The sequence below is a fragment of the Conger conger genome, chromosome 6 (genome assembly GCF_963514075.1).
Source record: "Conger conger chromosome 6, fConCon1.1, whole genome shotgun sequence".
Classification (NCBI taxonomy): Eukaryota; Metazoa; Chordata; class Actinopteri; order Anguilliformes; family Congridae; genus Conger; species Conger conger.
This window is the reverse complement of record NC_083765.1, coordinates 5,250,392-5,272,866: the sequence shown is the minus strand read 5'-3', so window position 1 is coordinate 5,272,866 and position 22,475 is coordinate 5,250,392. Positions and strand designations below refer to the sequence as shown.

General features: G+C 47.2%; 2 protein-coding genes and 3 non-coding genes across 5 annotated transcripts; 2 read left to right on the top strand and 3 right to left on the bottom strand.

Moving 5' to 3' along the window:
* LOC133130458 (oocyte zinc finger protein XlCOF6-like) lies at positions 1 to 3,317 on the top strand. Its single transcript, XM_061245067.1, has one exon. The coding sequence runs from the start codon at positions 196 to 198 to the stop codon at positions 2,194 to 2,196; it is 2,001 nt and encodes a 666-aa protein (XP_061101051.1). The 5' UTR covers positions 1 to 195; the 3' UTR covers positions 2,197 to 3,317.
* An 855-nt stretch (positions 3,318 to 4,172) lies between these two features.
* trnar-ccu (transfer RNA arginine (anticodon CCU)) lies at positions 4,173 to 4,245 on the bottom strand. Its single transcript has one exon. It is a non-coding gene; the product is annotated as a tRNA-Arg (tRNA).
* A 3,248-nt stretch (positions 4,246 to 7,493) lies between these two features.
* On the top strand, positions 7,494 to 9,360 carry LOC133130460 (gastrula zinc finger protein XlCGF57.1-like). The gene has a single exon (XM_061245070.1). The coding sequence runs from the start codon at positions 7,494 to 7,496 to the stop codon at positions 9,348 to 9,350; it is 1,857 nt and encodes a 618-aa protein (XP_061101054.1). The 3' UTR covers positions 9,351 to 9,360.
* Positions 9,361 to 14,754: 5,394 nt separating this feature from the next.
* trnar-ccu (transfer RNA arginine (anticodon CCU)) lies at positions 14,755 to 14,827 on the bottom strand. The gene has a single exon. It is a non-coding gene; the product is annotated as a tRNA-Arg (tRNA).
* Positions 14,828 to 21,952: 7,125 nt separating this feature from the next.
* On the bottom strand, positions 21,953 to 22,025 carry trnar-ccu (transfer RNA arginine (anticodon CCU)). The gene has a single exon. It is a non-coding gene; the product is annotated as a tRNA-Arg (tRNA).
* Positions 22,026 to 22,475: the final 450 nt, after the last annotated feature.

The following is a 22,475-nucleotide window of genomic DNA, read 5'->3' as shown; positions in this document are numbered from 1 at the left end:
CAGGAACAAATTGGAAGCTCGGAGCATGGAGACACCCGGTTAGATGATGACTTCTCTCCTCCGCATTACACTGATTCTCAGAGGCCACGCTCGGAGAAGGACGAAGGGTCAGCATCACACCTTGAGCAGAAACAAAATGGCTGCCCTCTAGAGGAGACGAGCATTGGTAGACCAACTGATGACATTTCGGCAGAGATGCCGTTCCCTCTGGGTTCTCCAGGAGAGTGTGATGGAAGCGCCCCGTGTGAGGCTGGTGCTGACACGTCAGCAGAAGCAAAGAGTCCCTGCAGAACTGAGGGACAGGAGGAGGAGTTCATCTGCACACGCTGTGGGAAGACGTTCCCGGACGCTCTTGAACTGAAGACACACAAGGAGCAGCACAGCGCGGGGAAACGGTTCAGCTGTTCAGAGTGCGGCAAGGGTTTCACTTCCTCCAGCATCCTGGAGAAGCACAAGCAGGTTCACAGCAGGGAGAAACCATTCACCTGCTCTGTGTGCGACAAGAGCTTCTCCCAGTCACACATCCTCAAAGCTCACAAACACACTCACACAGGGCAGAAACAGTGCGCTTCTGTGGAGTGTGGAAAACGCTTCTCCTCTAAGAGTCATCTTAAAACTCACCAGGTGACTCACACAGGAGTGAAAGCCTTCAGCTGCACAGTATGCAATAAGAGCTTTCTCTATCCCAGTGTTTTAAAGGAACATCAGAGAGTCCACACAGGGGAGAAACCACACCGCTGCAACCAGTGTGGGAAGAGCTTTGCCCATCGTTCTCATCTTAAAAGCCACCAAACGGTCCACACAGGAGAGAAACCCTTCACTTGTGAGCAGTGTGGAAAGTGCTTCTCCCTGAAGAGCAGTCTTAAAATTCACCAGAGTGTCCACACAGGAGAGAAACCCCACTGCTGCACTGTGTGCAATAAGAGTTTTTTCTATCTCAGTGATCTTAAGCGACATCAGAAAATCCACACAGAAGAGAGACCCCACTGCTGCAACGAGTGTGGGAAGAGCTTTACCACATTAGGTAGCCTTAAATATCATCAAAGCGTCCACACCAAAGAAAAACCATTTGCTTGTGAGCAGTGTGGAAAGTGCTTCTCCCTGAAGGGCCATCTTAAAACTCACCAGGTGACTCACACAGGAGAGAAACCCTTCACTTGCGAGCAGTGTGGGAAGAGCTTTGCCCATCGTTATCATCTTAAAAGCCACCAAACGGTCCACACAGGAGAGAAACCCTTCACTTGTGAGCAGTGTGGAAAGTGCTTCTCCCTGAAGAGCAATCTTAAAATTCACCAGAGTGTCCACCCAGGAGAGAAACCCCACTGCTGCACTGTGTGCAATAAGAGTTTTTTCTATCACAGTGTTCTTAAGCGACATCAGAAAATCCACACAGCAGAGAGACCCCACTGCTGCAACGAGTGTGGGAAGAGCTTTGCCACATTAGGTAGCCTTAAATATCATCAAAGCGTCCACACCAAAGAAAAACCATTTGCTTGTGAGCAGTGTGGAAAGTGCTTCTCCCTGAAGGTCCGTCTTAAAACTCACCAGGTGACTCACACAGGAGAGAAACCCTTCACTTGCGAGCAGTGTGGGAAGAGCTTTGCCCGTCGTTATCATCTTAAAATTCACCAGGGTGTCCACACTGGAGAGAAACCCCACTGCTGCACTGTGTGCAATAAGAGTTTTTTCTATCCTAGTCTTCTTAAGCGACATCAGAAAATCCACACAGGAGAGAGACCCCACTGCTGCAACGAGTGTGGGAAGAACTTTACCACATTAAGTAGCCTTAAACATCATCAAAGCGTCCACACCAAAGAAAAACCATTTGTTTGTGAGCAGTGTGGAAAGTGCTTCTCCTCTAAGAGTCATCTTAAAACTCACCAGGTGACTCACACAGGAGAGAAACCCTTCACTTGCGAGCAGTGTGGGAAGAGCTTTGCCCGTCGTCATCATCTTAAAATTCACCAGAGTGTCCACACAGGAGAGAAACCCCACTGCTGCAACGAGTGTGGAAAGACCTTTGCCCACCTATCAAATCTTAAATCTCACCAAAAGGTCCACAGCGGGGGGAACACCGTTCAGTTGCACACGGTGCAGCAGGAGTTTCTCCCAGAATCACACTCTTCAGAGACACGTGCTTTCTCACAATCAGGACTCCAGATTAACGACGTCCCAATGTCCCAGGGTGATAAATAATGTGTTCGGCATGAACTGATATCATTCCCAGGACACCTTTTTGACAAAAAGTTAATGCCGGTTGATTTTATTTGCCCATATGTGTATTGCTATTTATTGTTTAGCGCCATTGGTGCACCTAGGTACACATCCATCCATTATCTTAACCCACTTATCCTGAACAGGGTAGCAGGGGGGCTGGAGCCTATCCCAGCATACATTGGGCGAAAGGCAGGAATACACCCTGGACAGGTCGCCAGTCCATCGCAGGGCACTCGCACCTATGAGCAATTTAGACTCTCCAATCAGCCTAACCTGCATGTCTTTGGACTGTGGGAGGAAACAGGAGTACCCGGAGGAAACCCTCACAGACACGGGGAGAACATCCGAACTCCACACAGAGAGGCCCCGGCCAACGGGGATTCGAACCCAGGACCTCCTTGTTGTGAGGCGGCAGTGCTGCCCACTGCACCATCCATGCCACCCGTAGGTACACATACTATAGTTATTTACGACGGTAAGACTGTTTTAGGCTGTCGGTGTGGATACAAAATTTGGAAACACCTCTGGAAATTACCAACGAGAACAACTATGACGAGAATAAATACATGTATAGCTATATATACAACATTAAGTAGAATAAACGTATGAATTATAATTTATGGTAACTGAAAATACAGTCATACAACACTACATGATGTTGCTCTGCGATGAGTTGCCAACAACATAGCCCTAACAATTTGCTTTTTAAATGTACACAATTTTGTTTTTTTTACTATAAAAATACGAAAAGTATTCTTTTTTCATATACAAACAAACATCCAAATGTCCTTATCCAAATTTGAAAGCATTTTTAAAAATTAATTTCTCGCAGAGATGCTCAGATGTTTTGACCCGGAAGTCTAGAGAACGCTAATGAACCATAGATCTTTCCAGTGGGAATGACAGCACGCCTATCTGAGGCCTAATGGATACAACGCTATCATGTGATTGTGTACTTTGTTCTGTGCCTGCTTGCATGTAGTTTCAGTTATGTTTGTTGTCTTAATAGGCCACAGAAGAAGATTTCTGGAGCTTCTTATTCGCTTCATTAAAGAGATTTGGCTTTGGAGAGTCATTCAGTGGATTAAAATCCTATATTACTCGCCCACAGCGTCCATGATCACTAACGGTCTTACTTCACAAAGATTCATGCTCGACCACGGCACCAGACAAGCATGCCCACTCTCTCCAGTTTAATATGCCATATTTATAGAGCCCTGCTGCCATCCGACAAAACAATAACATTACAGGAATACAGATTCCAGGTACTTCCCATAAAATGAGTTTATATGCAGAGGATATTCTCCTCGATCTAGAAAATCCAATAGCATCACTACCAGAAGTCTTCAGTGTAATAAACACATTCTCAGAAACACAAGCTGCTCAAGTCGAGGTATTGATATTTTGGAAAAGCAAAGAGCTTGGGGCCTTAGCAGACATTATTACCTGGCAAACCACCTTCAATATATTGTAAAACGGCTATGCCCCAGTTATCAACAAAACCCATGGCTGGAAATAATACAAACAGAATACAAAGTCTGTTTTGCTTGGCACTGGATCAGCCCAAGATTGCTACTCTAAGATACATTCCCCAACCGGGAATCGAACGTAGGCCACGGTGGTGATGGCACAGAATCCTAAACGCTAGCCCTCCAGGGAGAGGAGGTCAGCGCCCGCTGTGGGAAGATGTTCCCGGATGCTCTTACACTGAAGACGCATGAGGAGCAGCACAGTGCGGGGAAACCTGGACCTCTGGGTTATGGGCCCAGCACGCCTCTGCTGCACCACTCTCCTGCCTCGCTCTGTTTCCATTCCAGTTCCTCTATGAATCCTGATGTGTAAATAAATGTGCGTCTATCTGAGGTTTCCCATGACACCATTCTACCAATTATAAAGGCGGTTTCATTAAATATGCTCCCCCACCCCAAGCAAAGGGACAAAGCAAAAGAGAAGTCCACCCCAGATGGGACTTGAACCCACAATCCCTGGCTTAGGAGGCCAGTGCCTTATCCATTAGGCCACTGGGGCACTGTGGTCTCCCATTTATGAGAGAATAGGGCTGGGACACTTATGCTATAAGAGAGACAAGAAAAAGTCCTGTAATTTTTACAATTTAAGTCTTAATAAGATTGAATATTTAACTACATTTGTTGTCTTCCATCTCTGCACGATTCCAACAGGATATTAAAATATCAAAAGATATCTTAAAAAACATGGCTGCCATCAGCCATTCAGACATCAGCTGCCATTTGAAAGGCTTCGCAATGGCCGATCATCATGAAATTTTGGTTGGATGTTTTGACCTATGGCTTGGTACTCCTGTGTGAAATTGGGAATCAGTCAGCCATTTTGGCGCAAATAAGCCAGTTTTTTAAGAGTGTATCATTGGCTGTGGTTAATGGCAAATCATACATTATTCTATGAATATCCTTCAGCCAAAACAACTTTCCCTCAAGAACCAACATTGGCACCATTTGTAAAACCTACTTTTGTGAACTTGACTGTAGATGTTTTGCCCATCTTCACCAAATTGGGCTTGAAAGAATCTGTGGATTCTGTAATATACAAAAATGAATTAATGTGAAGCAGTGCAAAAGAGAAGAGGTCATATTATAGACTGATTTGATCATCCAGGGCTCAATTCTACTTTATGTTTGATAGCTAAACATAGTTCAGATACGTGTGAGGAATGCAATGTCAAAGAGAATGTTGAACATGAACTTGAACAGTGCATAATAATATTATCCAGAGAGTGAAATGTTGTATCAACGGGTAAAAGAGATTGGAACTCGGCAGAGAAACTTGGGTTGGGAGATGGGACATACGAGGCCAGTAGGTGGCGATATTCTCCGTAACGCTATAGGTCATCCGCCAAAACAACCTAAAGAAGAAGATCATCCCACAACACAGGTCCACAGGGCTGTTTCATGCGCGTCTGTTGTATTTAGTTGGTTCCGTAGATTGTTCGTGTGCTTTACAAGAAATGGCATCTTTTCAGGTTCAGGTGGCCTCCATCTTGGAGGTTTTAGCGAAAACAGCAGTAGCGGAAATTAATAAGCTAGTCGATGATGGGTCTACTGTATTGCGATTGGAGATGTGCAGAAGCCAAAGAGAGAACGAATCGCTAAAAACGAAGTTACTGCTGATAGAGGGAGAGCTCAGGGCTGTGCGAGGATACGGAGAGGGAACGCCAGGTAATTCTCTAAAGCTTCATTTCGACCGGGAGTTCCTGGGAATTTAACTCCCAGGAACAAGTACGCAATGAACAAAAGGTTCCTTCAGCCTGCATTTCCACCGGGGGCTAAAGACCCCGGGGAGTTTACGCAAATTAGTCTGAAGAAAAACAGTGAAAACGTTCCACGTTTTGCAACGCTTACGCCGGTCTGCCTGCTAGCGAGCTAAGCTAATAGCAAGCTGTTGTTCTTATGCTACACTGGGTGTGGGTGTGAAACTAATGAAAACCCACCGCAGTTAAGCAGGAGTTGCAAATACTGATTTTGAAAGGAGACATTGCACATAAGTAAAGCCACAGTCCAAATCGAAAACAACAGTCACACTACAATGTGTTGAGAAACACCTTTAGACCTGTACGTGCGTCTACATCGTTGCAAAACGCCGGTCTTTTAGCTATCGTTAAATAGCAATCGCTACATAATCGCTTGCTAGCGGGCAGACCGGCGTAAGCATTATGTGCTCGTACAGTAAATTGAGGAACTAAGGTGTTGTGATACAACAAACAAAACAAGCTCTGTAGCAGGCATTTAAAAATGCCGCTTGGAATACAATGCACGTAAACTCGCCCAATCAGAAATGACCGGCGCTGCCAGCCACACCCACGCTAGTTCCTGGCCATCAGAAAGCTCTACCTCCTGAGCAGGGGCTTTTTTAGGGCAGGATAACGGCCCCTGAACGATGAGATTTGCCAGGCACGTGGTATGAAAACGCGTCGACTTCCGGCGAAATACCTTAGTTTCGGGGTAAAGTTCCACCGGTGGAAATGCGCTACAAAGCTCTCATTTCAAGTTCCGGTTTGCTATGAATTCAGAGAAACACAAAGAGTTGTGCAGCTTATTACATGGAAATTTCTTCGTACTTTAAAAAAATGAAATATCTGTTTTGTTGGCAATCGTGGCTTTTTATTTGCAGAGAGGTAACCTAGCTCTAGTTGGAGCATGGTGCAATATTTCAGTTTCCGACACGTGGAGGCTGCACCACAACACAGAGGGGTCCTTCCTTTGAACTTAGTTTTTCCGGTCATTTAACGTTCGCTGGGTGACGCCATGAAAAACGTGTCACGGCACGAAATGTGATTTTTAGACGTCCATAACGTTGGAAAGAAAAGTCCTTGTTCTTCGGAAATGTGTATGTCGGGAGCAATTTGAACTTATCATATAAAATGTTACATATCTGGCTTATATAAACGGTTGGCTTATCTATTTTTGTTTTGGACATATTTTTAGTGTAACTGGACTCGTAAATGAGACATTTGACAACACTTTCTCAAGGTGTAAACGTAAAAACATGTTACGAATAACATTAGCTGAGATATGACCCATGGAATATTCAATCGCCCAATTGACCATTTCTGGCGCATATAGACTCTTCTGTACTGTAAACCCGGCCCTCTACCTTGGATATGTTTAAGTTGCATTTTATATAAAGATTTATCTTTGATATTCGGTGGCTTTTTGTTTATACTGGGTTTTTTTCCATTGCGTGTAACACTCCTATTATCTAAAATGTATTGCAATTACTATTCCACTTTTGAAACAGGGTTTAATGCATTTCTGCATAGATTCTTGATCAACATGTCAAAGATTTAGAGCAGGATTGGTCTGGCTCTCTGCTGCTACCTTTCCATTACATTATTGGCATTTGGCAGACGCTCTTATCCAGAGAGACATACAGTTGATTAGACGAAGCAGGAGACAATCCTCCCCTGGAGCAATGCAGGGTTAAGGGCCTTGCTCAAGGGCCCCAACGGCTGTGCGGATCTTATTGTGGCTTTGACCGGGATTAGAACCACCGGCCTTGTGTGTCCCAGTTATTTACCTTAACCACTACACTACAGGCCGCCACACCTGTGAGAATACCTGTTGTAGCTTCCCGTGGTGATTAATAATGACACATTTGTAATTAGTCATTCCTGGTTAAAGTTGCTAAGGACACCAAGCCTGCAGTTGAGATTAAGATATTTATGTTTTTGTGCAGGCACTTCAGGGGCAGCTGCTGCTAATGGTGGTGAAGGACCCCTCTGTAAGGAGGAGGAGCTGCACATGCAGCCCTGCCCTGCAGGAGACCCAAAAAAGGAGCTGCAAGCAGAACTCAAACAGGAGCCAGAGGAGAAGCCTCTCACCCCCACACTCCCCCTGCTGGAGTCCGCAGATTGGGGGATGGAGCTCCAGGGTGTGTGGAGCGTGGCCAACGGCTTGAGAGTTGATCAGGAACAAATTGGAAGCTCGGAGCATGGAGACACCCGGTTAGATGATGACTTCTCTCCTCCGCATTACACTGATTCTCAGAGGCCACGCTCGGAGAAGGACGAAGGGTCAGCATCACACCTTGAGCAGAAACAAAATGGCTGCCCTCTAGAGGAGACGAGCATTGGTAGACCAACTGATGACATTTCGGCAGAGATGCCGTTCCCTCTGGGTTCTCCAGGAGAGTGTGATGGAAGCGCCCCGTGTGAGGCTGGTTCTGACACGTCAGCAGAAGCAAAGAGTCCCTGCAGAACTGAGGGACAGGAGGAGGAGTTCATCTGCACACGCTGTGGGAAGACGTTCCCGGACGCTCTTGAACTGAAGACACACAAGGAGCAGCACAGCGCGGGGAAACGGTTCAGCTGTTCAGAGTGCGGCAAGGGTTTCACTTCCTCCAGCATCCTGGAGAAGCACAAGCAGGTTCACAGCAGGGAGAAACCATTCACCTGCTCTGTGTGCGACAAGAGCTTCTCCCAGTCACACATCCTCAAAGCACACAAACACACTCACACAGGGCAGAAACAGTGCACTTCTGTGGAGTGTGGAAAACGCTTCAAAAGGAAAACCTTGTTTAAAGCCCACCAGCGTGTTCACACCAAAGAGAAACCGTTCACTTGCGAGCAGTGTGGAATGTGTTTCTCCCAGAAGTATCATCTTAAGGCTCATCAGAGAGTCCACACAGGGGAGAAACCCTTCACTTGCGAGCAGTGTGGGAAGAGCTTTGCCCGTCGTTCTCATCTTAAAAGCCACCAAACGGTCCACACAGGAGAGAAACCCTTCACTTGTGAGCAGTGTGGAAAGTGCTTCTCCCTGAAGAGCAATCTTAAAATTCACCAGAGTGTCCACCCAGGAGAGAAACCCCACTGCTGCACTGTGTGCAATAAGAGTTTTTTCTATCTCAGTGTTCTTAAGCAACACCAGAGAATCCACACAGGAGAGAGACCCCACTGCTGCAACGAGTGTGGGAAGAGCTTTACCTCATTAGGTAGCCTTAAATATCATCAAAGCGTCCACACCAAAGAGAAACCATTTGCTTGTGAGCAGTGTGGAAAGTGCTTCTCTCTGAAGATCCGTCTTAAAACTCACCAGGTGACTCACGCAGGAGAGAAACCCTTCACTTGCGAGCAGTGTGGGAAGAGCTTTGCCCGTCGTTATCATCTTAAAATTCACCAGGGTGTCCACTCTGGAGAGAAACCCCACTGCTGCACTGTGTGCAATAAGAGTTTTTTCTATCCTAGTCTTCTTAAGCGACATCAGAAAATCCACACAGCAGAGAGACCCCACTGCTGCAACGAGTGTGGGAAGAACTTTACCACATTAGGTAGCCTTAAATATCATCAAAGCGTCCACATCAAAGAAAAACCATTTGTTTGTGAGCAGTGTGGAAAGTGCTTCTCCCTGAAGCACCATCTTAAAACTCACCAGGTGACTCACACAGGAGAGAAACCCTTCACTTGCGAGCAGTGTGGGAAGTGCTTTGCCCGTCGTCATCATCTTAAATCTCACCAAAAGGTCCACAGCGGGGGGAACACCGTTCAGTTGCACACGGTGCAGCAGGAATTTCTCCCAGAATCACACTCTTCAGAGACACGTGCTTTCTCACAATCAGGACTCCAGATTAACAACGTCCCAATGTCCCAGGGTGATAAATAATGTGTTCGGCATGAACTGATATCATTCCCAGGACACCTTTTTGACAAAAAGTTAATGCCGGTTGATTTTATTTGCCCATATGTGTATTGCTATTTATTGTTTACCGCCATTGGTGCACCTAGGTACACATCCATCCATTATCTTAACCCACTTATCCTGAACAGGGTAGCAGGGGGGCTGGAGCCTATCCCAGCATACATTGGGCGAAAGGCAGGAATACACCCTGGACAGGTCGCCAGTCCATCGCAGGGCACTCGCACCTATGAGCAATTTAGACTCTCCAATCAGCCTAACCTGCATGTCTTTGGACTGTGGGAGGAAACAGGAGTACCCGGAGGAAACCCTCACAGACACGGGGAGAACATCCAAACTCCACACAGAGAGGCCCCGGCCAACGGGGATTCGAACCCAGGACCTCCTTGCTGTGAGGCGGCAGTGCTGCCCACTGCACCATCCATGCCACCCGTAGGTACACATACTATAGTTATTTACGACGGTAAGACTGTTTTAGGCTGTCGGTGTGGATACAAAATTTGGAAACACCTCTGGAAATTACCAACGAGAACAACTATGACGAGAATAAATACTGTGGCACCCCTGCTCCTGCATCTTGTGCCACGTGGGTGGAGAACCCGGGAACGCCAGCTTATCCCTTCTTCAGGGTAAAACATGACCTGCTCTATCGAGTCTGTAACCCACAGGGGGAGGAAGTCGAACAGCTGCTCATCCCACAACCGTTTGTGCCCCGAGTCCTCTACTTAGGCCACACTCACCTGCTGGGAGCCCATCTGGGGATGGAGAAGACCTACGAGAGGATCCTGGCGAGGTTCTATTGGCCCGGGGTGAAAAAGGCTGTGGAGGACTACTGCCGACACTGCGCCGTGTGCCAACTCCACAGCCCTAAGGTAACCCTTCGAAACCCACTAATCCCCCTGCCGGTCATTGACGTACCCTTCACGAGGATTGCGATGGACATCCTGGGGCCCTTGCCGAAGTCCAGCCGGGGACATCGATACATCCTTGTGATCCTGGATTACGCAACCCGCTACCCGGAAGCTGTCCCGCTCCGGACCGCGACAGGAAAAGCGGTCGCCAGGGAGTTGTTCCTGCTTTTTAGCAGGGTCGGGATAGCGGAGGAACTCCTGACAGACCAAGGATCGTGCTTCATGTCAGGGGTCCTAAAAGAGATGTGCCGGCTGCTACAGGTGACCCAGCTACGAACCTCCGTCGACCACCCCCAAACCGACGGGCTAGTGGAGAGATTCAATCAAACCCTCAAATCCATGCTGCGGAAGATGATTGAAACTGACGGTAAGGACTGGGACCAGCTCTTACCCTATCTCCTCTTTTCAGTCCGAGAGGTGCCCCAGAGCACGACCGGCTTCGCCCCTTTTGAACTGCTATATGGAAGACGACCCCGGGGGTTACTAGACCTAGCGAAGGAGGCCTGGGAACAGCAACCGTCCCGAACCCGCAGCCTGATCGAGCATGTGGAGCAGATGGACCGGCGGATGGCCCAGATCTGGCCCATGATGAGGGCCCACATGGAACGGGTACAACGGGAGCAAGCCAGGCTGTATAACCGGGGAGCACAGGTGAGAGAATTCGCCCCAGGAGACAAGGTGATGATACTAGTCCCCACCAGTGAATGTAAATTTCTGGCCCGATGGCATGGACCGTACGAGGTTGTGGAGCGCACGGGACCTGTGAACTACCGGGTGAGACAGCCGGGACGACGACACCGCCTCCAGATCTACCACATCAACCTGATGAAGAGGTGGCATGAGCCACCCCCGGCTCCGACCCCAGTCCTCTCCGCCCAGTGTGGGGCCCCAACAACCCCTGACGTGAATATTGGAGAGCAGCTGAGCTCCCGCCAGAAGCAAGCACTACGTGAGCTGGTGGACCGGAACCGGGACATCTTCTCGACTATGCCCGGCCGCACCCACCTAATCGCCCACGACATCAGCACTGAACCCGGGAAGACGGTGAGGCTACAACCCTACCGAATCCCAGAAGCTCGCCGATAAGCCATACAGGAGGAGGTGAAGAAAATGCTCGACCTCGGGGTCATTGAGGAAAGCCGCAGTGCCTGGTCCAGTCCCGTGGTGCTGGTCCCCAAGCCGGATGGGAGCTGGCGGTTCTGTAATGACTTCCGCCGGCTGAACGATGTCTCCCTGTGTGATGCGTACCCCATGCCGAGAGTGGACGAGCTCATTGAGCGGCTGGGACCGGCCCGATTCATCAGCACCCTGGACCTGACGCGAGGGTATTGGCAAGTTCCCCTAACACCCCGTGCCAGGGAGAAGACTGCCTTTGCGACCCCCACAGGCCTCTACCAGTACACAGTACTCCCCTTTGGCGTGCATGGAGCCCCAGCCACGTTCCAGAGGTTGATGGACCAGGTGTTGCGGCCCCACCAGAAGTATGCAGCAGCCTACCTGGATGACATCGTCATCCACAGCACCGACTGGGACAGCCATGTCGACAAAGTCGAAGCTGTGCTGATGTCCCTGAGGGAGGCCGGGCTGACGGCTAACCCTACGAAGTGCCGGCTTGGATTGGAGGAAGCAGCCTATCTTGGCCACACTGTCGGGAGGGGGCGGGTGAAGCCCCAGTCGAACAAGGTCAACAGCATTGGCACCTGGCCCCAACCGGCCACAAAGAAACAGGTGAGAATGTTCCTGGGGCTGGTGGGTTACTATCGGCAGTTCATTCCAGAATTTGCAGCCCGAGCAGCCCCGCTACATGACCTCACCAAAAAGGAGCAGCCCAACCGGGTCCAGTGGAACCCCCTCGCCACTGCCGCCTTCCAGGACTTACGGGCCGCCCTGGGTGAGGAACCTGTACTAATCTCTCCCGACTTTCAGAAACCCTTCGTGCTGCAGACCGACGCATCGGAAGTGGGCCTGGGAGCAGTCCTGTCACAGATCCAGGATGGGGTCGAGCATCCAGTGACATACATCAGCAGGAAACTCCTCAGCCATGAAAGGAATTACGCCACGGTCGAGAAGGAATGCCTCGCCATCAGATGGGCGGTAGGTAAATTAAGATATTACCTACTCGACCGTGAGTTCTTGTTGGTGACCGATCATGCTCCCCTAAAATGGATGTACCTTAACCGGGACAGCAACGCCCGAGTGACCCGCTGGTTTTTAGAGTTGCAGCCTTACCGGTTCAAGGTGGAACATCGCTCTGGGAAGCTGCACCAGAATGCTGATGCGCTATCCAGGAGAGAGGATGGCCTAGGGGCAGACGCTCCCGCCTGGGGAGTATGTGGCACCCCTGCTCCTGCATGTTGTGCCACGTGGGTGGAGAACCCGGGAGGGACCCGCGCAGAGCAACCGCGCAGACGTCACCGTCTTCCTTGAGAGGTGATGGGAAGATCAGCACCTTGGAGAGAGATCCCTCTACCTGCAGTCCAGGACCCCGGACAGCGCACATGAGTGAGCAGAATGGAACGGTACTGACTCAGCTGCAGCCTGTTTCCTAACGAGCAGGGAATGGTATTTAAGGCGCGGTCGAGGCTGCAAACAGGTTCAGTCGGCACCCTTCCTGAGCGTGTGAGAGGGAGAAAGGCAGAGAGAGGAAGGACCTTCTATGCCCTGCTGTACTGACCCTGAAGGAGACCCCACCTTTACGAACGGCAACCCCAAAGACCCGGAACGGACGCCGGACACGTGAGCCAAACAAAAACCCGTCCTACTTACCCTATCTCTTTGTGTTTCCCCCACCCAGCCCGGACGTGGCTGAAGAGGGAAGGAGGGAGGAGGCCCTGGAGCATACCCCAGTCTGGGAAGAACCTTAGTTTATTTTTGCCTGAACGGCCCCTTTTATTTCTCCAGTTTTCCCCTACCCTTGCCCTGAGGGGGGGCGCTATCCCCAATACCCAAAAAAAAAACACAGAAAAAATAAAAAGAATAATTTTTTCTGATATCTGCTATCTCCTGTGTCTGGTTTCCAGCTGCGCCCGCCCACTGCACCTCAGGATCCACCCCGAGGCACCACAATACATGTATAGCTATATATACAACATTAAGTAGAATAAACGTATGAATTATAATTTATGGAAACTGAAAATACAGTCATACAACACTGTGCATGATGTTGCTCTGCCTTGAGTTGCTAACAACGTAGCCCTAACAATTTGCTTTTTAAATGTACACAATTTTGTTTTTTTTACTATAAAAATACGAAAAGTTTTCTTTTTTCATATACAAACAAACATCCAAATGTCCTTATCCAAATTTGAAAGCATTTTTAAAAATTAATTTCTCGCAGAGATGCTCAGATGTTTTGACCCGGAAGTCTAGAGAACGCTAATGAACCATAGATCTTTCCAGTGGGAATGACAGCACGCCTATCTGAGGCCTATTGGATACAACGCTATCATGTGATTGTGTACTTTGTTCTGTGCCTGCTTGCATGTAGTTTCAGTTATGTTTGTTGTCTTAATAGGCCACAGAAGAAGATTTCTGGAGCTTCTTATTCGCTTCATTAAAGAGATTTGGCTTTGGAGAGTCATTCAGTGGATTAAAATCCTATATTACTCGCCCACAGCGTCCATGATCACTAACGGTCTTACTTCACAAAGATTCATGCTGGACCACGGCACCAGACAAGCATGCCCACTCTCTCCAGCTTAATATGCCATATTTATAGAGCCCTGCTGCCATCCGACAAAACAATAACATTACAGGAATACAGACTCCAGATACTTCCCATAAAATTAGTTCATATGCAGAGGATATTCTCCTCGATCTAGAAAATCCAATAGCATCACTACCAGAAGTCTTCAGTGTAATAAACACATTCTCAGAAACACAAGCTGCTCAAGTTGAGGTATTGATATTTTCAAAAAGCAAAGAGCTTGGGGCCTTAGCAGACATTATTACCTGGCAAACCACTTTCAATGTATTGTAAAACGGCTATTCCCCAATTATCAACAAAACCCATGGCTGGAAATAATACAAACAGAATACAAAGTCTGTTTTGCCTGGGACTGGATCAGCCTAAGATTGCTACTCTAAGATACATTCCCAGACCGGGAATCGAACGTAGGCCACGGTGGTGATAGCACAGAATCCTGAACGCTAGCCCTCCAGGGAGAGGAGGTCAGCGCCCGCTGTGGGAAGATGTTCCCGGACGCTCTTACACTGAAGACGCATGAGGAGCAGCACAGTGCGGGGAAACCTGGACCTCTGGGTTATGGGCCCAGCATGCCTCTGCTGCACCACTCTCCTGCCTCGCTCTGTTTCCATTCCAGTTACTCTATGAATCCTGATGTGTAAATAAATGTGCGTCTATCTGAGGTTTCCCATGACACCATTCTACCAATTATGAAGGCATTTTCATTAAATATGCTCCCCCACCCCAAGCAAAGGGACAAAGCAAAAGAGAAGGCCACCCCAGATGGGACTTGAACCCACAATCCCTGGCTTAGGAGGCCAGTGCCTTATCCATTAGGCCACTGGGGCACTGTGGTCTCCCATTTATGAGAGAATAGGGCTGGGACACTTATGCTATAAGAGAGACAAGAAAAAGTCCTGTAATTTTTACAATTTAAGTCTTAATAAGGTTGAATAATTAACTACATTTGTTGTCTTCCATCTGTGCAAGATTCCAACAGGATATTAAAATATCAAAAGATATCTTAAAAAACATGGCTGCCATCAGCCATTCAGACATCAGCTGCCATTTGAAAGGCTTCGCAATGGCCGATCATCATGAAATTTTGGTTGGATGTATTGACCTGTGGCTTGGTACTCCAGTGTGAAATTGGGAATCAGTCAGCCATTTTGGAGCAAATAAGCCAGTTTTTTAAGAGTGTATCATTGGCTGTGGTTAATGGCAAATCATACATTATTCTATGAATATCCTTCAGCCAAAACAACTTTCCCTCAAGAACCAACATTGGCACCATTTGAAACCATTAGTAAAACCTACTTTTGTGAACTTGACTGTAGATTTTTTGCCCATCTTCACCAAATTGGGCTTGAAAGAATCTGTGGATTCTGTAATACACAAAAATGAATTAATGTGAAGCAGTGCAAAAGAGAAGAGGTCATATTATAGACTGATTTGATCATCCAGGGCTCAATTCTACTTTATGTTTGATAGCTAAACATAGTTCAGATACGTGTAAGGAATGCAATGTCAAAGAGAATGTTGAACATGAACTTGAACAGTGCATAATAATATTATCCAGAGAGTGAAATGTTGTATCAACGGGTAAAAGAGATTGGAACTCGGCAGAGAAACTTGGGTTGGGAGATGGGACATACGAGGCCAGTAGGTGGCGATATTCTCCGTAACGCTATAGGTCATCCGCCAAAACAACCTAAAGAAGAAGATCATCCCACAACACAGGTCCACAGGGCTGTTTCATGCGCGTCTGTTGTATGTAGTTGGTTCCGTAGATTGTTCGTGTGCTTTACAAGAAATGGCATCTTTTCAGGTTCAGGTGGCCTCCATCTTGGAGGTTTTAGCGAAAACAGCAGTAGCAGAAATTAATAAGCTAGTCGATGATGGGTCTACTGTATTGCGATTGGAGATGTGCAGAAGCCAAAGAGAGAACGAATCGCTTAAAACGAAGTTACTGCTGATGGAGGGAGAGCTCAGGGCTGTGCGAGGATACGGAGAGGGAACGCCAGGTAATTCTCTAAAGCTTCATTTCGACCGGGAGTTCCTGGGAATTTAACTCTGCATTTCCTTAACAGCCTGCATTTCCACCGGGGGCTAAAGACCCCGGGGAGTTTACGCAAATTAGTCTGAAGAAAAACAGTGAAAACGTTCCACGTTTTGCAACGCTTACGCCGGTCTGCCTGCTAGCGAGCTAAGCTAATAGCAAGCTGTTGTTCTTATGCTACACTGGGTGTGGGTGTGAAACTAATGAAAACCCACCGCAGTTAAGCAGGAGTTGCAAATACTGATTTTGAAAGGAGACATTGCACATAAGTAAAGCCACAGTCCAAATCGAAAACAACAGTCACACTACAATGTGTTGAGAAACACCTTTAGACCTGTACGTGCGTCTACATCGTTGCAAAACGCCGGTCTTTTAGCTATCGTTAAATAGCTATCGCTACATAATCGCTTGCTAGCGGGCAGACCGGCGTAAGCATTATGTGCTCGTACAGTAAATTGAGGAACTAAGGTGTTGTGATACAACAAACAAAACAAGCTCTGTAGCAGGCATTTAAAAATGCCGCCTGGAATACAATGCACGTAAACTCGCCCAATCAGAAATGACCGGCGCTGCCAGCCACACCCACGCTAGTTCCTGGCCATCAGAAAGCTCTACCTCCTGAGCAGGGGCTTTTTTAGGGCTGAATAACGGCCCCTGAACGATGAGATTTGCCAGGCACGTGGTATGAAAACGCGTCGACTTCCGGCGAAATACCTTAGTTCCGGGGTAAAGTTCCACCGGTGGAAATGCGCTACAAAGCTCTCATTTCAAGTTCCGGTTTGCTATGAATTCAGAGAAACACAAAGAGTTGTTACAAAGAGTAGCTTATTACATGGAAATTTCTTCGTACTTAAAAAAAATGAAATATCTGTTTTGTTGGCAATCGTGGCTTTTTATTTGCAGAGAGGTAGCCTAGCTGTAGTTGGAGCATGGTGCAATATTTCAGTTTCCGACACGTGGAGGCTGCACCACAACACAGAGGGGTCCTTCCTTTGAACTTCGTTTTTCCGGTCATTAAACGTTCGCTGGGTGACGCCATGAAAAACGTGTCACGGCACGAAATGTGATTTTTAGACGTCCATAACGTTGGAAAGAAAAGTCCTTGTTCTTCGGAAATTTGTATGTCGGGAGCAATTTGAACTTATCATATAAAATGTTACATATCTGGCTTATATAAACGGTTGGCTTATCTATTTTTGTTTTGGACATATTTTTAGTGTAACTGGACTCGTAAATGAGACATTTGACAACACTTTCTCAAGGTGTAAACGTAAAAACATGTTACGAATAACATTAGCTGAGATATGACCCATGGAATATTCAATCGCCCAATTGACCATTTCTGGCGCATATAGACTCTTCTGTACTGTAAACCCGGCCCTCTACCTTGGATATGTTTAAGTTGCATTTTATATAAAGATTTATCTTTGATATTCGGTGGCTTTTTGTTTATACTGGGTTTTTTTCCATTGCGTGTAACACTCCTATTATCTAAAATGTATTGCAATTACTATTCCACTTTTGAAACAGGGTTTAATGCATTACTGCATACATTCTTGATCAACATGTCAAAGATTTAGAGCAGGATTGGTCTGGCTCTCTGCTGCTACCTTTCCATTACATTATTGGCATTTGGCAGACGCTCTTATCCAGAGAGACATACAGTTGATTAGACGAAGCAGGAGACAATCCTCCCCTGGAGCAATGCAGGGTTAAGGGCCTTGCTCAAGGGCCCAACGGCTGTGCGGATCTTATTGTGGCTTTGACCGGGATTAGAACCACCGGCCTTGCGTGTCCCAGTCATTTACCTTAACCACTACACTACAGGCCACCACACCTGTGAGAATACCTGTTGTAGCTTCCCGTGGTGATTAATAATGATACATTTGTAATTAGTCATTACTGGTTAAAGTTGCTAAGGACACCAAGCCTGCAGTTGAGATTAAGATATTTATGTTTTTGTGCAGGCACTTCAGGGGCAGCTGCTGCTAATGGTGGTGAAGGACCCCTCTGTAAGGAGGAGGAGCTGCACATGCAGCCCTGCCCTGCAGGAGACCCAAAAAAGGAGCTGCAAGCAGAACTCAAACAGGAGCCAGAGGAGCAGCCTCTCACCCCCACACTCCCCCTGCTGGAGTCCGCAGACTGGGGGATGGAGCTCCAGGGTGTGTGGAGCGTGGCCAACGGCTTGAGAGTTGATCAGGAACAAATTGGAAGCTCGGAGCATGGAGACGTCCGGTTAGACGATGACTTCTCTCCTCCACATTACACAGATTCTCAGAGGCCACACTCGGAGAAGGACGAAGGGTCAGCATCACACCTTGAGCAGAAACAAAATGGCTGCCCTCTAGAGGAGACGAGCATTGGTAGACCAACTGATGACATTTCGGCAGAGATGCCGTTCCCTCTGGGTTCTCCAGGAGAGTGTGATGGAAGCGCCCCGTGTGAGGTGAGTTCTGACATGTCAGCAGAAGCAAAGAGTCCCTGCAGAACTGAGGGACAGGAGGAGGAGTTCATCTGCACACGCTGTGGGAAGACGTTCCCGGACGCTCTTGAACTGAAGACGCACGAGGAGCAGCACAGCGCGGGGAAACGGTTCAGCTGTTCAGAGTGCGGCAAGGGTTTCACTTCCTCCAGCATCCTGGAGAAGCACGAGCAGGTTCACAGCAGGGAGAAACCATTCACCTGCTCTGTGTGCGACAAGAGCTTCTCCCAGTCACACATCCTCAAAGCTCACAAACACACTCACACAGGGCAGAAACAGTGCGCTTCCGTGGAGTGTGGAAAACACTTCAAAAGAAAAACCTTGTTTAAAGCCCACCAGCGTGTTCACACCAAAGAGAAACCGTTCACTTGCGAGCAGTGTGGAATGTGTTTCTCCCAGAAGTATCATCTTAAGACTCATCAGAGAGTCCACACAGGGGAGAAACCACACCGCTGCAACCAGTGTGGGAAGAGCTTTGCCCGTCGTTCTCATCTTAAAAGCCACCAAACGGTCCACACAGGAGAGAAACCCTTCACTTGTGAGCAGTGTGGAAAGTGCTTCTCCCTGAAGAGCAGTCTTAAAGGTCACCAGAGTGTCCACACAGGAGAAAAACCCCACTGCTGCACTGTGTGCAATAAGAGTTTTTTCTATCTCAGTGTTCTTAAGCGACATCAGAAAATCCACACAGGAGAGAGACCCCACTGCTGCAACGAGTGTGGGAAGAGCTTTGCCACATTAGGTAGCCTTAAATATCATCAAAGCGTCCACACCAAAGAGAAACCATTTGCTTGTGAGCAGTGTGGAAAGTGCTTCTCCCTGAAGATCCGTCTTAAAACTCACCAGGTGACTCACACAGGAGAGAAACCCTTCACTTGCGAGCAGTGTGGGAAGAGCTTTGTCCGTCGTTATCTTCTTAAAATTCACCAGGGTGTCCACACTGGAGAGAAACCCCACTGCTGCACTGTGTGCAATAAGAGTTTTTTCTATCCTAGTCTTCTTAAGCGACATCAGAAAATCCACACAGCAGAGAGACCCCACTGCTGCAACGAGTGTGGGAAGAGCTTTACCACATTAGGTAGCCTTAAATATCATCAAAGCGTCCACATCAAAGAAAAAACATTTGTTTGTGAGCAGTGTGGAAAGTGCTTCTCCCTGAAGCACCATCTTAAAACTCACCAGGTGACTCACACAGGAGAGAAACCCTTCACTTGCGAGCAGTGTGGGAAGTGCTTTGCCCGTCGTCATCATCTTAAAATTCACCAGAGTGTCCACACAGGAGAGAAACCCCACTGCTGCAATGAGTGTGGAAAGACCTTTGCCCGCCTATCAAATCTTAAATCTCACCAAAAGGTCCACAGCGGGGGGAACACCGTTCAGTTGCACACGGTGCAGCAGGAGTTTCTCCCAGAATCACACTCTTCAGAGACACGTGCTTTCTCACAATCAGGACTCCAGATTAACAACGTCCCAATGTCCCAGGGTGATAAATAATGTGTTCGGCATGAACTGATATCATTCCCAGGACACCTTTTTGACAAAAAGTTAATGCCGGTTGATTTTATTTGCCCATATGTGTGTTGCTATTTATTGTTTAGCGCCATTGGTGCACCTAGGTACACATCCATCCATCCATTATCTTAACCCACTTATCCTGAACAGGGTAGCAGGGGGGCTGGAGCCTATCCCAGCATACATTGGGTGAAAGGCAGGAATACACCCTGGACAGGTCGCCAGTCCATCGCAGGGCACTCACACACTCACACTCACACCTATGGGCAATTTAGACTCTCCAATCAGTCTAACCTGCATGTCTTTGGACTGTGGGAGGAAACCCACACAGACACGGGGAGAACATCCAAACTCCACACAGAGAGGCCCCGGCCAACGGGGATTCGAACCCAGGACCTCCTTGCTGTGAGGCGGCAGTGCTACCCATAGTTATTTACGACAGTAAGACTTTGTTTTTAGGCTGTCGGTGTGGATACAAAATTTGGAAACACCTCTGGAAATTACCAACGAGAACAACTATGACGAGAATAAATACATGTACAGCTATATATACAACATTAAGTAGAATAAACGTATGAATTATAATTTATGGTAACTTAAAATACAGTCATACACTGTACATGATGTTGCTCTGCGATGAGTTGCTAACAACGTAGCCCTAACAATTTGCTCTTTAAATGTACCAAATTTAGTTTTTTTTACTATAAAAATACGAAAAGTATTCTTTTTTCATACACAAACAAACGTCCAAATGTCCTTATCCAAATTTGAAAGCATTTTTAAAAATTAATTTCTCGCAGAGATGGTCAGATGTTTTGATCCGGAAGTCTAGAGAACGCTAATGAACCATGGATCTTTCCAGTGGGAATGACGGCACGCCTATCTGAGGCCTATTGGATACAACGCTATCCTGTGATTGTGTACTTTGTTCTGTGCCTGCTTGCATGTAGTTTCAGTTATGTTTGTTGTCTTAATAGGCCACAGAAGAAGATTTCTGGAGCTTCTTATTCGCTTCATTAAAGAGATTTGGCTTTGGAGAGTCATTCAGTGGATTAAAATCCGATATAACTCTCCCACAGCGTCCATGATCACTAACGGTCTTACTTCACAAAGATTCATGCTGGACCACGGCACCAGACAAGCATGCCCACTCTCTCCAGTTTAATATGCCATATTTATAGAGCCCTGCTGCCATCCAACAAAACAATAACATTACAGGAATACAGACTCCAGATACTTCCCATAAAATTAGTTCATATGCAGAGGATATTCTCCTCGATCTAGAAAATCCAAAACCATCACTACCAGAAGTCTTCAGTGTAATAAACACATTCTCAGAAACACAAGCTGCTCAAGTCGAGGTATTGATATTTTTGAAAAGCAAAGAGCTTGGGGCCTTAGCAGACATTATTACCTGGCAAACCACCTTCAATATATTGTTAAACGGCTATTCCCCAATTATCAACAAAACCCATGGCTGGAAATAATACAAACAGAAAACAAAGTCTGTTTTGCTTGGGACTGGATCAGCCCAAGATTGCTACTCTAAGATACATTCCCCGACCGGGAATCGAACGTAGGCCACGGTGGTGATAGCACTGAATCCTAAACGCTAGCCCTCCAGGGCGAGGAGGTCAGCGCCCGCTGTAGGAAGATGTTCCCGGACGCTCTTACACTGAAGATGCACGAGGAGCAGCACAGTGCGGGGAAACCTGGACCTCTGGGTTATGGGCCCAGCACGCCTCTGCTGCACCACTCTCCTGCCTCGCTCTGTTTCCATTCCAGTTACTCTATGAATCCTGATGTGTAAATAAATGTGCGTCTATCTGAGGTTTCCCATGACACCATTCTACCAATTATAAAGGCATTTTCATTAAATATGCTCCCCCACCCCAAGCAAAGGGACAAAGCAAAAGAGAAGGCCACCCCAGATGGGACTTGAACCCACAATCCCTGGCTTAGGAGGCCAGTGCCTTATCCATTAGGCCACTGGGGCACTGTGGTCTCCCATTTATGAGAGAATAGGGCTGGGACACTTATGCTATAAGAGAGACAAGAAAAAGTCCTGTAATTTTTACAATTTAAGTCTTAATAAGGTTGAATAATTAACTACATTTGTTGTCTTCCATCTCTGCAAGATTCCAACAGGATGTTAAAATATCAAAAGATATCTTAAAAAACATGGCTGCCATCAGCCATTCAGACATCAGCTGCCATTTGAAAGGCTTCGCAATGGCCGATCATCATGAAATTTTGGTTGGATGTATTGACCTATGGCTTGGTACTCCTGTGTGAAATCAGTCAGCCATTATGGTGCAAATAAGCCAGTTTTTTAAGAGTGTATCATTGGCTGTGGTTAATGGCAAATCATACATTATTCTATGAATATCCTTCAGCCAAAACAACTTTACCTCAAGAACCAACATTGGCACCATTTGAAACCATT

Excerpts from the sequence above, each read along its gene's own strand:
- LOC133130458 (XM_061245067.1), top strand. The coding sequence starts at position 196 with ATGCCGTTCCCTCTGGGTTCTCCAGGAGAGTGTGATGGAAGCGCCCCG.
- LOC133130460 (XM_061245070.1), top strand. The coding sequence starts at position 7,494 with ATGCAGCCCTGCCCTGCAGGAGACCCAAAAAAGGAGCTGCAAGCAGAA.